This window comes from Mobula hypostoma, chromosome 8 (genome assembly GCF_963921235.1).
Source record: "Mobula hypostoma chromosome 8, sMobHyp1.1, whole genome shotgun sequence".
NCBI lineage: Eukaryota > Metazoa > Chordata > Chondrichthyes > Myliobatiformes > Myliobatidae > Mobula > Mobula hypostoma.
In genome coordinates this window covers 112,361,049-112,378,551 of record NC_086104.1, presented here as the reverse complement: position 1 = coordinate 112,378,551, position 17,503 = coordinate 112,361,049, and the positions used below count along the sequence as shown (strand labels likewise).

The window sequence follows — 17,503 nt, the reverse complement described above, 5'->3', positions numbered from 1 at the left end:
AGAAAGAATGTGTGTATAAAAATAAATAACGGATGGGGTGCGAGGCGGAGGTGGGGCATTAGTGGAAGTTAGAGAAGTCGATGATCATGCCATCAGGTTGGAGGCTACCCAGACGGAATATAAGGTGTTGTTCCTCCAACCTGAGTGTGGCTTCATCTTTACAGCAGAGGAGGCCGTGGATAGACATGTCAGAATGGGAATGGGATGTGGAATTAAAATGTGTGGCCACTGGATGATCCTGCTTTCTCTGGTGGACAGAGCGTAGGTGTTCAGCAAAGCGGTCTCCCAGTCTGCATCGCGTCTCACCAATATATAGAAGGCCGCATCGGGAGCACCGGACACGGTATATCACCCCAGTCGACTCACAGGTGAAGTGTTGCCTCACCTGGAAGGACTGTTTGGGGCCCTGAATGGTGGTAAGGGAGGAAGTGTAAGGGCATGTGTAGCACTTGTTCTGCTTACAAGGATAAGTGCCAGGAGGGAGATCAGTGGGGAGGGATTGGGGGGACGAATGGACAAGGGAGCCGCATAGGGAGTGATCCCTGCGGAAAGCGGGGGGGGGGGGGAGATGTGCTTAGTGCTGGGATCCCATTGGAGGTGGCAGAAGTTACGGAGAATAATATGTTGGACCTGGAGGCTGGTGGGGTGGTAGGTGAGGACCAGGGGAACCCTATTCCTAGTGGGGTGGCGGGAGGATGGAGTGAGAGCAGATGTGCGTGAAATGGGGGAGATGCGTTTGAGAGCAGAGTTGATAGTGGAGGAAGGGAAGCCTCTTTCTTTAAAAAAGGAGGACATCTCCCTCGTCCTGGAATGAAAAGCCTCATCCTGAGAGCAGATGCGGCGGAGACGGAGGAATTGCGAGAAGGGGATGGCATTTTTGCAAGAGACAGGGTGAGAAGAGGAATAGTCCAGATAGCTGTGAGAGTCAGTAGGCTTATAGTAGACATCAGTGGATAAGCTGTCTCCGGAGACAGAGACAGAAAGATCTAGAAAGGGGAGGGCCGTGTCGGAAATGGACCAGGTAAACTTGAGCAACAGGAATTCTGCAGATGCTGGAAATTCAAGCAACATACATCAAAGTTGCTGGTGAACGCAGCAGGCCAAGCAGCATCTATAGGAAGAGGCGCAGTCGACGTTTCAGGCCGAGACCCTTCGTCAGGACTAACCGGTAAACTTGAGTGCAGGGTGAAAGTTGGAGGCAAAGTTAATAAAGTCAATGAGCTCAGCACGTGTGCAGGAAGCAGCGCCAATGCAGTCATCGATGTAGCGAAGGAAAAGTGGAGGACAGATACCAGAATAGGCACGGAACATAGATTGTTCCACAAAGCTAACAGAAAGGCAGGCATAGCTAGGACCCATACGGGTGCCCATAGCTACACCTTTAGTTTGGAGGAAGTGGGAGGAGCCAAAGGAGAAATTATTAAGAGTAAGGACTAATTCTGCTAGACGGACCAGAGTGGTGGTAGAGGGGAACTGATTGGGTCTGGAATCCAAAAAGAAGCGGAGAGCTTTGAGACCTTCCTGTTGGGGGATGGAAGTATATAGGGACTGGACATCCACGGTGAAAATAAAGCGGTGGGGGCCAGGGAACTTAAAATCATCAAAAAGTTTAAGAGTGTGAGAAATGTCACGAACATAGGTAGGAAGGGATTGAACAAGGGGGGATTAAACCGTGTCGAGGTATGCAGAAACGAGTTCGGTGGGGCAGGAGCAAGCTGAGACAATAAGTCTGCCAGGACAGGCAGGTCTGTGGATCTTGGGTAGGAGGTAGAAACGGGAACTGCGGGGTGTGGGAACTATAAGGTTGGTAGCAGTGGATGGGAGATCCCCTGAGTGGATAAAGTCGGTGATGGTGTGGGAGACAATGGCCTGGTGCTCCTTAGTGGGGTCACGATCGAGGGGTAAATAAGAGGAGGTATCCGCGAGATGTCGCTGTGCCTCGGCAAGGTAGAGGTCAGTACGCCAGACTACAACAGCACCCCCCTTATCGGCGGGTTTAATAATAAGGTTAGGATTAGTGCGGAGGGAGTGGAGAGCAGAGCGTTCCGAAGGAGTGAGGTTGGAATGGGGACAAGGTGCGGTGAAGTCGAGACGGTTGATGTCCCGTCGGCAGTTAGCGATAAAGAGATCCAGAGCAGGCAGAAGACCAGAGCGGGGTGCCCATGAAGAAGAGGAGGGTTGAAGACGGGAGAAGGGGTCATCGGTGGGGGTGGAAGAGTCCTTGCCAAAGAAGTAGGCTCGGAGACAGGGATAGCGGAAGAAGAGTTCCGCATCATGGCGAACACGGAACTCGCTGAGGTGTGGGCGAAGGGGGACAAAGGTGAGGCCCTTACTGAGGACAGAGCGTTCTGCCTACGACAGTTGAAGGTCGGAGGGGATGGTAAAGACCCGGCACGAATGAGAGCTGGGATCAGAGGGGGGAGGGGGGAGGCTGGGGGTGTCAGTGGAGAGGGGAGGGTTGGGGTGAGAGGAAGATGGAGCCTCTGAGGACCCAGGAGCTGACGATGGGATCTGAAGGAGACGGGATTGCAGAGTATTGGTGGGGGAAGGGGAGACGGGAGTCACAATAGCAGCACATAAAGACCCAGCCTGGAGTTCAAGGCTGGAGTCGCAGTTGGTGGTTGTGCAATCGCTTTGAAGGTGTCCATGGTGATTGCTGGAGTCCAGGTTTGGAATATGCCCTGAGGTGTTGGAGCTAGTGATATCAACGGCAAGAGCCGCAATCTGAAGTTCATGCCTGCTAGTTTCATGGCCAGCAGGCTCTGGAGTCCATAGATGTAGGATCTTGCGATCTTTGCCTAACATGACAAAGTCAAAAAAATGACGATTGCAGGCGTGAATCCGATGGAGGATGAAATAACGGGTAACAGGTTATAAATGTAACAGGTTAGCAATGATAGTATACACATATACACAGGAATAGGGTAATAGGAATCAACCAAGCTCTATCGCAGTCTAGGGTTAAAATGATCGGTCTTAAGGTGAAGCAGAGTTCAGTTCAGTCTAGTGTAGTTTGAAGTAATCACTGTTGTTGTACCGTTGGAGAGAGAGAGATACAGTTGAGGTTTCAGGCAAACCTTTTGAGGCCTTCTGATCCCGTTGTGGTCACCGACTGTGGCCCCTCTGTTCCAGATGCGATCGTTCTTCCGTGGTAAACCCGGCACCCAGGCAAGGGTGGACACACAATAGGTTCCCACCGGTCGTACCTTTACACCCTGTGAGCCTCTGACCAATTTCTGCGAATCGGTCCTCCAAACTCCCACCAACTTGTGGGGCACAATGCTCTTTCCAGGGTCGCATGGCGTGTTATCCTGTGCCTTAGCAAACCCGCTATTTTATTCCCCTTCCCCCGATGGGGTATCACCTGTCCATCAAACTTCACACTTCCTATTGTCTCAGCAGGATTGTTAATGAACAGGTCAGGTTCAGAGCAAACTGCCTGTGGCAGACGCCAACATACTGAATTATGTGTGTCGCTCTCGTTATCTCTCTCTTTTCTCTTATTAGCATTTTGAATGGCTCTCCTTTGTCTCTCGTTATCTCTCTCTCATTAACAGCATCTGTTCTGCAGCTCTACTTGGCTTCACACATGACACTGGCAACTCTTGATGCCACCAGTGCCAAACTGTATCAGTCTCTGCAGTTCCTTTGGATTCATCAACTACATGGAGAAGGGGAGCCTGCTACGTGGGCAACAGCTTGTTCTCCATACCACACTGCCCCGGCTTGCGCATCACATAGATAGCTGGGACACAACATCCACGGTCGACCCCAACCAACGGAGGGCCTCGAGGTTAAGAAGGCAGTGGCAGGACACAGCAGGAGGGATAAAAGGCATGAGGTTACTCTACCAGACAAGGTGAAGTAGAATCCCCAGGATTGTATTAAGAGCATGAGGATTGCAAGAGACAAAAATAGTCCTCTTGAAGATCAAATTGATTATCTATGCATGAGCTGAAAGAGATGGGGGAGATCTTAAGTGGAATTTTCGCATCTGTATTTACTCAGGAGATGGACAGAGTCTATAGAAAAGATGAGCAGCATGTGAGCACCATCCTCTGCAAACTCTACAGACTGTTGTGCATGAAAATCCCAGGGGATCAGCAGCTTCTCAAATACTCAAACCATCCCATCTGGCACCAACATCATTCCATGGTCAAAATCACTTAGATCACATTTCTTCCCCATTCTGATGCTTGGACTGAACAACTGAACCTCTTGACCATGTCTGCATGTTTTTTACGCACTGAGTTGCAGCCGCATGACTCGCTGATTAGATATTTGCATTAATGAGCAGGTGTACCTATTAAAGTGGCCACTTCATCACCCTCTTGGTGAAATGGTTACCCCTCTGGTTCCTATTAAATCTCTCCCTTCTCACCTTATATCCGTCACCTGGTTTTTGATTTCCCCAAACTTTGGAAAAAAACTGTGTGCATTCAACTTCTCTATGCTCCTCATAATTTGATATTGACCAAGCTCTGGCATTTAAGAGAGTATTTGAAAGTTGTTTTGGGCAATCCATGTACAATTTCAAGCTTGTAATCATTAAACTTAAAATTACTTCAGGGATCTTCCAAAGTTGGCATTACATCATATATACTTTGATAAAGAGAATGGGATAGGAGCTCTTCTTCCAAATAGTGCATCAAGACTAGCAGGACTCCCTAGATAACAAGCAAGACCACCAACCTAAAAGCAAAAAATTGCATATGTTGGAAAGCTGAAACAAAGCAGGTGAAAGGTTTTAGAAATGAAATACTGTCTGTGTGTCACTCTCCACAGCTGCTGCTGAGCACTTACAGCATTTTTGGTTTTGTGTTAATGAATCCATCACCAGTCACACGGTTGAAGTTGCTGCCAATCTGGGACCTGATAATGCAGCTAGCGTTCAAACAGGTGACAAGAAGGGAAAATTCCAGAAGAGACAGCAGAGGAAAGTATGTTAATGACCTTTTAGCAAATCAGGGAACATGACAGTGGATAAACTTGCATAGATGTTGTCAAAGTTGCATCAGACTTCATAAATCATTTATTGTTCTGCCAGTCCAATACAAAAAGTGTCTTTAACATGCTAAGTCAATAATTAATGTTTCTGGTAGTTTATTGATTGAACCAGTGGAAATCGATATTACATTCTCCTTCAGGTCCACATCCGTCTTCTCTCCTCTAACATTCTGACTAGCTCCAACCAGGCTGTGAACGTTGGAAACTAAATGGCCTAAAATAAAATGAAAACAAGACAATGGTCAGAAAGCTGCTTCTCAGCAAAAGTCTTGGACAAATGTGATGATGTCAATTATCTTGCACAATGCTTCATGTCAATGGCCCTTCCTCAGAACACTAATCATTTCTGGTCGAAGGTCATTAATTTGTGAGGTTAACTCTGGTTCTCTCTGCACAGACGCTGCCTGATCTGCAAGGTATCAACGGAATTCTTTGCCACACAAATACACAAAATACTGGAGGAACTCACCAGGTCAGACTGGACCTAAGGAAGGGAATAAACAGTTGGTGTTTTGGACCGAGATCTTCCATCAGGACTGGAGAGGAAGGGGGAAAGAAGCCAGAATAAGAATATGGTGAGAGGGGAAAGAATACAAACTGGAAGGTGATAGGTGAGGGGGAAGGGGAAAATGAAGTGAGATGTTTGGAGCTGGTAGACGGAAGAGGTAAATGGCTGAAGGTGGAATCTGATAGGAGAGCACAGTGGACTAGTGTTTTCACATAAGTTTACTGTCACATACAACAGTATGCAATGAAATTCCTCGTATGTGTGAAGATCGGAGTAAAACAAGCGACAGAAGTGTGAGTAAAACATGGCAACTTGTCTTTTGACTCCTCTTTATCATACACGGGTGGCACCGGGTATCCAGGGCTAACATGGTAATGTAGGGTTAGCGCAGGGCCAGCGACATGGGTTCAGCTCCCACTACTGTCTGTACATTCACCCTGTGATTGCCTGGTTTCCTCCCACATTCCAAAGACATGTGGGTTAGTCGGTTAATTGGACATATGGGTGCAAATGGCCAGCATGGGCTGAACTCAGTTCGAAGTCAGTTGAAAGCAGCTGACTGAAGACAGTTTGATCACTTGCATCTTTATTGCATTTGAAAATTCATCCTGAATTCACTTGAAAAATGGGATTTCAGAACCAAGGTTCTTGGCACAAGCCTCAGAGTTGGAATGATTAACATTGGCATGGGCCAAGAAGCCTATTTGTCACATACGAGGATTCTTTTTTTGCATTTTGAAAATGTGTTGCTTGTGCTCAGTATGAAACCACTCCTGAAGCACAGCTCCCAATTTTGCACTTTCTAGTGAATTAGGCCAGATGCCCTAATTCTGCTCCTGGTGCCTTATGGTCTACTCAACATCCCCGGTAATTATTAAAAGTACCCCCACATAGGCAATGCACAGGATAGGTAGCAAATCAGGAAAAGAGATTTTACAATTGGAAGAGAATTTCAAATACAGTGGTATGAAAAAGTTTGGGCACCCTGGTCAAAATTTCTGTTACTGTGAATAGCTAAGCGAGTAAAAGGTGACCTGATTTCCAAAAGGCATAAGTTAAAGATGACACATTTCTTTAATATTTTAAGCAAGATTACTTTTTTAATTCTATCTTTTACAGTCTCAAAATAACAAAAAAGGAAAAGGGCCTGAAGCAAAAGTTTGAGCACCCTGCATGGTCAGTACTTTGTATCACCCCCTTTGGCAAGTATCACAGTTTGTAAACGCTTTCTCTAGCCAGCTAAGAGTCTTTCAATTCTTGTTTGGGGGATTTTCACCCATTCTTCCTTGCAAAAGGCTTCTAGTTCTGTGAGATTCTTGGGCCGTCTTGCATACACTGCTCTTTTGAGGTCTATCCACAGAGTTTTCATGATGTTTAGGTTGGGGACTGTGAGGGCCATGGCAAAACCTTCAGCTTGCGCCTCTTGAGGTAGTTTATTGTGAATCTCGAGGTGTGTTTAGGATCATTATCCTGTTGTAGAAGCCATCCTCTTTTTATCTTCAGCTTTTTTACAGACAGTGTGATGTTTGCTTCCAGAATTTGCTGGTATAATTGAATTCACTCTTCCCTCTACCAGTGAAATGTTCCCCGTGCCACTGGCTATTCTAAACAAGCCCAAAGCATGATCGATCCACCCCTGTGCTTAACAGTAGGAGAGGTGTTCTTTTCATGAAATTCTGCACCGTTTTTTCTCCAAACATACATTTGCTCATTGCGGCCAAAAAGTTCTATTTTAACTTCATCTTCCTGTGGGAAGATGGCAGCGCGACGCAGCTAGCAGCGCCCGCTCCGGTGGTGATGTCTGTTATTTGTCAAATAGGGTGCCATGCACAATCCTGATTTGATGGAGACAGACATGAGAGCACGGAGGAACATCTGGTGAAACTTCTGAAATGCTGCTTTGCTGCTGCTGCTACTGTGTGGTCCAGAATCTCCGGAGAAGGCCTTGAGTCCTCGGCTTTACTTATTGCTCGGCGGCCGGGGCGGGGTCAAAGCGCTCGGCAGAGGATGGTGCTCGGACAGGCTGTGTTGGAGAGGCTAGTCGGAGCCTCGAAGTTTTCGTACGGACTCAGAGTGCTGCATCGGCAAGTTGGCGGCGCTTGGAGGTTCATGGCGGGGAGAGTTCCTCCCTTCTGCCGCCTGCGTGGGATGCTGAGTCTATCGGGACTTTGAGACTTTTATTTACCGTGCCCATGGTCTGCTCTTTATCAAATTATGGTATTGCTTTGCACGGTTGTAACTATACGTTATAATTATGTGGTTTTGTCAGTTTTAGTCTTGGTTTGTCCTGTGTTTTCTTGTGATATCATTCTGGAGGAATGTTGTATCATTTTTTAATGCATGCATTTCTGAATGACAATAAACGAAAACGGAACTGAACTGAACTGTCCACAGGACTTGCTTCCAAAATGCATCAGACTTGTTTAGATGTTTCTTTGCAAACTTCTGATGCTGAATTTTGTGGTGAGGACACAGGAAAGGTTTTCTTCTGATAACTCTTCCATGAAGGTCATATTTGTGCAGGGGTCGCTGCACAGTAGAACAGTGCACCACCACTCCAGAGTTTTCTCGGAAAGTTTTCTTGGTCTTCCAGACCTCAACTTGACCTCCATCGTTCCTGTTAACTGCCATTTCTTAATTACATTACGAACTGAGGAAATGGCTACCTGAAGACGCTTTGCTATCTTCTTATAGCCTTCTCCTGCTTTGTGGGCATCATTTATTTTAATTTTCAGAGTGCTAGGCAGCTGCTTAGAGGAGCCCATGGCCGCTGATTGTTGGAACAGGGTTTGAGGAGTCAAGGTATTTATAAAGCTTTGAAATTTGCATCAGCTGGCCTTTCCTAACAATGACTGTGAACAAGCCATAGCCCTAACAATCTAATTAAGGTCTGAGACCTTGGTAAAAGTTATCTGAGAGCTCAAATCTCTTGGGGTCCTCAAACTTTTGCATGGTGCTCCTTTCCTTATTTTCATTCTAAAATTGTACAAAACAAAAATAATACACTAATCTTGCTTAAAATGTTGAAAAGAATGTTTCACCTTTAACATTATGACTTTTAGAGATCAGTTCATCTTCTATTCACTTTAACTATTCACAGTAACAGAAATTTTGACCAGGGGTGTGCAAACTTTTGCATGCCACTGTATGTTAAAGAATCCAAGTTATGCCATAATTACAGCATGTGAAAGATGTAAAGTACAGCTACCGCGGATCCTAGGCTGGACTGTCAGTTGTAAACGCAGCATTTCTATCCGTCTTTACATTGTACCTGAGAGTTTATTTTAAGCTAAAATATGAAAAGGCAATGGATCTAAATCAAGTCTAAATCTAAATCATTGGGGGGGACAGCTTACCCGGGGGAAGCGACAGTGGCCCTGCCTCCGGCACAGAGTCTGGCCCTGTAGCTCAGAAGGGTAGGGCAAGGAAGAGGAGGGCAGTTGTGATAGGGGACTCGATAGTAAGGGGGTCAGATAGGCGATTCTGTGGACGCAGTCCAGAGACTCGGATGGTAGTTTGCCTCCCTGGTGCCAGGGTCCGGGATATTTCTGATCGTGTCCAAGATATCCTAAAGTGGGAGGGTGAAGAGCCAGAGGTCCTGGTACATATAGGTACCAATGACATAGGTAGGAAAAGGGATGAGGTCCTGAAAGAAGAATATAGGGAGCTAGGAAGGGAGTTGAGAAAAAGGACCGCAAAGGTAGTAATCTCGGGATTACTGCCTGTGCCACGCGACAGTGAGAGTAGGAATGCGATGAGGTGGAGGATAAATGCGTGGCTGAGGGATTGGAGCAGGGGGCAGGGATTCAAGTTTTTGGATCATTGGGACCTCTTTTGGCGTAGGTGTGACCTGTACAAAAAGGACGGGTTACACTTAAATCCTAGGGGGACCAATATCCTGGCAGGGAGATTAGCGGGGGCTACTGAGGTGACTTTAAACTAGAATGGTTGGGGGGTGGGAATCAAATTAAAGCGGCTAGGTGTGAGGAGGTTAGTTCACAACAGAGGGATGGGAACCAGTGCAGAGAGACAGAGGGGTGTAAAGTGAGCGTAGAAGCAAAAAGTACAAAGGGGAAAAGTAAAAGTGGCAGGCCGACAAATCCAGGGCAAGCATTAAAAAGGGCTAAGAGAGTTGTAAAAGAGCGCCTGAAGGCTTTATGTGTCAATGCAAGGAGCATTCGTAATAAGGTGGATGAATTGAAAGTGCAGATTGTTATTAATGATTATGATATAGTTGGGATCACAGAGACATGGCTCCAGGGTGACCAGGGATGGGAGCTCAACGTTCAGGGATATTCAATATTCAGGAGGGATAGACATGAAGGAAGGGGAGGTGGGGTGGCGTTGCTGGTTAAAAAAGAGATTAACGCAATAGAAAGGAAGGACATAAGCCGGGAAGATGTGGAATCGATATGGGTAGAGCTGCGTAACACTAAGGGGCAGAAGACGCTGCTGGGAGTTGTGTACAGGCCACCTAACAGTAGTAGTGAGGTCGGAGATGGTATTAAACAGGAAATTAGAAATGTGTGCAATAAAGGAACAGCAGTTATAATGGGTGACTTCAATCTACATGTAGACTGGGTGAACCAAATTGGTAAAGGTGCTGAGGAAGAGGATTTCTTGGAATGTATGCGGGATGGTTTTTTGAACCAACATGTCGAGGAACCGACTAGAGAGCAGGCTATTCTGGACTGGGTTTTGAGCAATGAGGAAGGGTTAATTAGCGATCTTGTCGTGAGAGGCCCCTTGGGTAAGAGTGACCATAATATGGTGGAATTCTTCATTTACATGGAGAGTGACGTAGTTAATTCAGAAACAAAGGTTCTGAACTTAAAGAGGGGTAACTTTGAAGGTATGAGACATGAATTAGCTAAGATAGACTGGCAAATGACACTTCAAGGATTGACGGTGGATATGCAATGGCAGGCATTTAAAGGTTGCATGGATGAACTACAACAATTGTTCATCCCAGTTTGGCAAAAGAATAAATCAAGGAAGGTAGTGCACCCGTGGCTGACAAGAGAAATTAGGGATAGTATCAATTCCAAAGAAGTAGCATACAAATTAGCCAGAGAAAGTGGCTCACCTGAGGACTGGGAGAAATTCAGAGTTCAGCAGAGGAGGACAAAGGGCTTAATTAGGAAGGGGAAAAAAGATTATGAGAGAAAACTGGCAGAGGACATAAAAACGGACTGTAAAAGCTTTTATAGATATGTAAAAAGGAAAAGACTGATAAAGACAAATGTAGGTCCCCTGCAAACAGAAACAGGTGAATTGATTATGGGGAGCAAGGACATGGCAGACCAATTGAATAATTACTTTGGTTCTGTCTTCACTAAGGAGGACATAAATAATCTTCCAGAAATAGTAAGGGACAGAGGGTCCAGTGAGATGGAGGAACTGAGCGAAATACATGTTAGTAGGGAAGTGGTGTTAGGTAAATTGAAGGGATTGAAGGCAGATAAATCCCCAGGGCCAGATGGTCTGCATCCCAGAGTGCTTAAGGAAGTGGCCCAAGAAATAGTGGATGCATTAGTGATAATTTTTCAAAACTCATTAGATTCTGGACTAGTTCCTGAGGATTGGAGGGTGGCTAATGTAACCCCACTTTTTAAAAAAGGAGGGAGAGAGAAACCGGGGAATTATAGGCCGGTTAGCCTAACGTCGGTGGTGGGGAAACTGCTGGAGTCAGTTATCAAGGATGTGATAACAGCACATTTGGAAAGCGGTGAAATGATCGGACAAAGTCAGCATGGATTTGTGAAAGGAAAATCATGTCTGACGAATCTCATAGAATTTTTTGAGGATGTAACTAGTAGAGTGGATAGGGGAGAACCAGTGGATGTGGTATATTTGGATTTTCAAAAGGCTTTTGACAAGGTCCCACACAGGAGATTAGTGTGCAAACTTAAAGCACACGGTATTGGGGGTAAGGTATTGGTGTGGGTGGAGAATTGGTTAGCAGACAGGAAGCAAAGAGTGGGAATAAACGGGACCTTTTCAGAATGGCAGGCGGTGACTAGTGGGGTACCGCAAGGCTCAGTGCTGGGACCCCAGTTGTTTACAATATATATTAATGACTTGGATGAGGGAATTAAATGCAGCATCTCCAAGTTTGCGGATGACACGAAGCTGGGTGGCAGTGTTAGCAGTGAGGAGGATGCTAAGAGGATGCAGGGTGACTTGGATAGGTTGGGTGAGTGGGCAAACTCATGGCAGATGCAATTTAATGTGGATAAATGTGAAGTTATCCACTTTGGTGGCAAAAATAGGAAAACAGATTATTATCTGAATGGTGGCCGATTAGGAAAAGGGGAGGTGCAACGAGACCTGGGTGTCATTATACACCAGTCATTGAAAGTGGGCATGCAGGTACAGGAGGCGGTGAAAAAGGCGAACGGTATGCTGGCATTTATAGCGAGAGGATTCGAGTACAGGAGCAGGGAGGTACTACTGCAGTTGTACAAGGCCTTGGTGAGACCACACCTGGAGTATTGTGTGCAGTTTTGGTCCCCTAATCTGAGGAAAGACATCCTTGCCATAGAGGGAGTACAAAGAAGGTTCACCAGATTGGTTCCTGGGATGGCAGGTCTTTCATATGAAGAAAGACTGGATGAACTGGGCTTGTACTCGTTGGAATTTAGAAGATTGAGGGGGGATCTGATTGAAACGTATAAGATCCTAAAGGGATTGGACAGGCTAGATGCGGGAAGATTGTTCCCGATGTTGGGGAGGTCTAGAACGAGGGGTCACAGTTTGAGGATAGAGGGGAAGCCTTTTAGGACCGAGGTTAGGAAAAACTTCTTCACACAGAGAGTGGTGAATCTGTGGAATTCTCTGCCACAGCAAACTGTTGAGGCCAGTTCATTAGCTATGTTTAAAAGGAAGTTAGATATGGCCCTTGTGGCTACAGGGGTCACGGGGTATGGAGGGAAGGCTGGGTTCTGAGTTGGATGATCAGCCATGATCATAATAAATGGCGGTGCAGGCTCGAAGGGCCGAATGGTCTACTCCTGCACCTATTTTCTATGTTTCTATGTTTCTAAGTCTACCACAATGATTCCAACAGAAAGAAAAGGGGCATCTTTGCCCAGAGATGGGATAATACAATCAGCAGTTTAGGAGGGGGAAAGGAAAAAGAGAAACGTCACTGATAGGTTTAAGAGAAAAATAGTTAAACAGACAAGGGAAATAAGTTTCTTTTTGCATGTTTCTTCATCAGAAGTAGAAATTGTTGACAAGGGAAGTATATTTTGATTGTTGATCTTTAAAATGCCTTGCACAACTCAATATGGCCGCTCATTTCAGAGTCAATCATTTTGCTTTGACACTTTAGACGTGCTTAACCTAGACAGGCCAAGATCAACAGACTTCTTTCCCTGGAGGATACTGGTGAACCAGATCGACTCTTTCTTTATTAATCTTTTTATTGATTTAAAAAGAGCATATATACAAACAAGAGGAGAATTATCTCAAATATATATATCAATAACAATACAAACAGGAAGTGAAATAGACATTAGCAAAATCATACATAGTATTAAGCTATAATACATATTAAGCTAATATGTAGTATATAATAAAAAAGAAGACAGCTAATTCTCCTCTTATCAATTCATGGTGAGAGAAAAAAAACTTTAAATTTTTAAATGAAGAAGAAAAAAAACACTACACTATACGAGAAAAGGGGAAAAAAGGGACTGAGCAGTCCATTCTGAGGATACGATCAAATAAAAAGGAAAGACTTTCTGATCAAATCTAAAACTTCGACAAAAAATAATTGGAAGAGTAATAAATCAAATCAAATGAAAATATTGAATAAAAGGTTGCTAGATTTGCTCAAATTTAAAGGATGTATCAAATGTCCAACTTCTTATTTTCTCTAAACTTAAACAGGACAAAATGGAGGAAAGCCAATAAAAGACAGTAGGTGGATTAGAATCCTTCTACTTCATTAAAATGGCTCTCCTGGCCAATAAAGTTGAAAAGGCTATCATACGTTGAGCGGAAACAGGAGTATTTCCTGCTTCCGATGGGATAATCCCAAAGATTGCCGTAAGTAAATTAGGTTGTAGGTCCAGATCCAAGACTTATGATAGCGTTTTAAAAACATCTCTCCAAAAATCATCTAGCTTTATACAAGACCAAAACATATGAGTTAAAGTGGCCACCTCAATATTACATCTGTAACAAATAGGATTGATGTTGGAAAAAATACATGCTAGTTTGTCCTTTGACATATTGGCCCGATGTACTACCTTGAACTGTATCAAGGAATGGCAGGCACAAATAGATGAGTTATTAACCCAATGAAAAATTTTACTCCATTGATTATCTGAAAATGACTCTTGAAATTCCAATTCCCAAGCACATTTAATTTTATTGTTAGGTATCATTCGTAAATTCAATAACCGTTTATAAATTATAGCTATCAACCCTTTTTGAAGTGGGTTAAGCTGAAAGAGAGCATCTATCATATTAGGTAGATAAGGAGAAGGGTAACTTGGCAGCAAACCACGTAAAAAATTCCTGATTTGTAAATATCTAAAAAAAGTGTACATTAGATAAATCACATTTATCCACTAACTGAGAAAAAGACATCAAACAATCCCCTAAAAACAAACCTGAAAAAGTTGTTATTCCCTTGGTTTTCCAAATTAAAAAGGCCTTATCCAAAATTGATGGTATAAAAAAATAATTGAAATGGATATTACTAGAAAGAACATAATTATTTAACTCAAAAAATCTACAAAACTGAAACCAAAACCAAATTCTTAATGTATGTTTAATAATGGGATTAAAGTCTTGTCTACTAATCTTAGAAAACAAAAAGGGAAGGGGAGCTCCCAGTAAAGAAGCCAGAGTTTCCCTCCAAATCCAACCATGAAGGACATTCATGTATGTCTGAATAATGAATCCAAAAAGTAATATATCCAATATTAATCGCCCAATAATACATTCTAAGATTTGGCAAAGCCATACCACCGTCCTTTTTTAATTTCTGCAATAAGGGTTTACTCAATCTAGGATTTTTATTATTCCAAATATAGGAAAATATAAGAATCTATTCTGTCAAAAAACGTTTTAGGAACAAAGGATGGAACTGCCTGAAATATATATAAGAATTTCGGTAGAACTATCATTTTAATAGCATTAATTTGACCTATTAATGATAATGTCATAGGTGACCATTTAGAAAGCATTTGTTGGGTGTAATCAATTAATGGGAGAAAATTATATTTATACAGGTCCTTAAAATTTTTAGTAATTTTAATACCAAGATTGGTAAATTAATTTTTAGCAATACTAAAAGGTACTTGATGATATTGATCTGAGTAATTATTAATGGGAAATAGCTCACTTTTATGTAAATATAATTTATATCCAGAAAAACTACTGAATTCAGAAAATATAGATAACATAGAAGGAATAAGTTTCCTAGGAGCTGAAATATAAACTTACAGTTCATCTGCATACAACGAAACCTTGTGTACTCTGTTCCCTCTCTTAATACCCTGAACAGTATTGGAATCTCTAAGAGCAATAGCAAGGGGTTCTAAAGCCAAGTTAAATAATAAAGAGCTGAGAGGACATCCCTACCGAGTACCTCTGTACAATCTAAAGTAAGGAGATTTTTGATTATTAGTTATAACTACAGCCATAGGGGCTAGATAGATCAATTTGACCCAGGAAATAAATCCTAGACCAAAATTAAATCTTTCCAAAACCTCAAATAAGAAAGACCACTCCACCCTATCAAAGGTTTTCTCTGCATCAAGAGAAACAACACATTCAGATTCTTTAGATGGAGAGGAGTGAATAATGTTTAATAATCTTACAATGTTAAAATGTGAATACCTATTTTTAATAAATTCAGTTTGATCATTGGAAATAACACTAGGTAAAATACTCTCAAGTCTATTAGCCAAGATCTTAGAAAGAATTTTAAAATCCACATTCAGTAGAGAGATTGGTCTATAGGAAGCGCATTCAGATAAATCTTTTTCTTTTTTAGGAATTAATGAGATTGATGCTTCATAAAAAGTTTCCAGGAGATTCCCAGAGGATATAGAATCAGTGAAAATTTGACATAAATGAGGTATAAGTATTTTAGTGAAGGTCTTATAAAATTCCACTGTATATCCATCCGGTCCCAGAGCCTTACCTGGTTGGGAAGAGGATATAGGCCTTGCTATTTCCTCTTGTTTAATAGGTGCATCTAATGTATTCATATCTTGGATAGAAATTTTAGGTATATTCAGTTTTTGCAAAAATCTATTCATAAAAGTAATATTGTCTGAAAATTCAGATTTATAGAGGTTAGAGTAGAAATCCATAAATACCTTATTTTATAAGGATCTACCGTTTCAGTTCTATCAGGTCTTCGTATTTTCAGGATCTGCCTTCTAGCCATATTTGCTTTTAATTTGCCTGACCTGTCCCCATGTACAAACCCCATTTCCAGAAAAGTTGGGATATTTTCCAAAACGCAATAAAAACAAAAATCTGTGCTATGTTAATTCACGTGAACCTTTATTTAACTGACAAAAGTACAAAGAAAAGATTTTCAATAGTTTTACTGACCAACTTAATTGTAATTTGTAAATTTAGACAAATTTAGAATTTGATGGCTGCAACACACTCAACAAAAGTTGAGACAGAATTAAAATAAGATTGAAAAGTGCACAGAATATTCAAGTAACACCGGTTTGGAAGACTCCACATTAAGCAGGCTAATTGGTAGCAGGCGAGTTATCATGACTGGGTATAAAAGTAGTGTCCATCAAAGGCTCATTCTTTGCAAGCAAGGATGGGTCGTAGCTCACCCCTTTGTGTTAAAATTTGTGGGAGAATTGTTAGTCAGTTCAAAAGGAACATTTCTCAACGCAAGATTGCGGAGAATTTAGGTCTTTCAACATCTACAGTACATAATATTGTGAAAAGATTCAGAGAATTCAGAGACATCTTAGAGCGTAAAGGGCAAGGTCGGAAACCACTGTTGAATGCGCGTGATCTTCGAGCCCTCAGGCGGCACTGCCTAAGGAACCGTCATGCTACTGTGACAATTATAGCCACCTGGGCTCGGGAGTAATTCGGAAAACTATTGTCACTCAACACAGTCCGTCGCTGCATCCAGAAATGCAACGTGAAACTGTATTACGCAAGGAGGAAGCCATACATCAACTCTATGCAGAAATGCTGGCGAGTTCTCTGGGCCCGAGCTCATCTCAGATGGACCGAAAGACGGTGGAACCGTGTGCTGTGGTCAGATGAGTCCACGTTTCAGCTAGTTTTCGGAAAAAAAGGGTGTCGAGTTCTCCGTGCCAAAGATGAAAACAACCATCCAGATTGTTATCAGCGAAAGGTACAAAAGCCAGCATCAGTGATGGTATGGGGGTGCATCAGTGCCCACGGCATGTATATGAAGGTACCATTGACTCTGAGGCGTATATTAGGATTTTAGAGAGACATATGTTGCCATCAAAGCGACGTCTCTTCCCGGGACATCCATGCTTATTTCAGCAGGACAATGCCAGACCACATTCTGCACTACACAGGCTACAACAGCGTGGCTTTGTAGACACAGAGTGCATGTGCTTGACTGGCCTGCTGTCAGTCCAGATCTATCTCCGATTGAAAATGTATGGCGCATCTTGAAGAGGAGAATCAGACAACGGAGACCACGGACTGTTGAGCAGCTGAAGTCTTATATCAAGCAAGAATGGACAAAATTTCCAATTGCAAATCTACTACAATTAGTATCTTCAGTTCCAAAACGATTAAAAAGGGTTATTAAAAGGAAAGGTGATGTAACACAATGGCAAACATGCCTCTGTCCCAACTTTTGTTGAGTGTGTTGCAGCCATCAAATTCTAAATTTGTGTATGTTTACAAAATATAATGAAGTTGGTCAGTAAAACTATTGAAAATCTTTTCTTTGTACTTTTGTCAGTTAAATAAAGGTTCATGTGAATTAACATATCACAG

The 17,503-nt window shown here is 42.9% G+C and overlaps 1 protein-coding gene across 3 annotated transcripts in view; it reads right to left on the bottom strand.

The window, feature by feature from the left end:
- Positions 1 to 5,021: 5,021 nt before the first annotated feature.
- Positions 5,022 to 17,503, bottom strand: part of fam120b (family with sequence similarity 120 member B) — a 207,792-nt gene continuing 195,310 nt past the window's right edge. For all 3 annotated transcript variants that reach the window (XM_063056615.1, XM_063056614.1, XM_063056616.1), the window contains exon 11: positions 5,022 to 5,221. In XM_063056615.1, coding sequence (XP_062912685.1) covers position 5,221 — 1 coding nt within the window. In that variant the 3' untranslated portion in view covers positions 5,022 to 5,220. The remainder of the gene's footprint in view (positions 5,222 to 17,503) is intronic.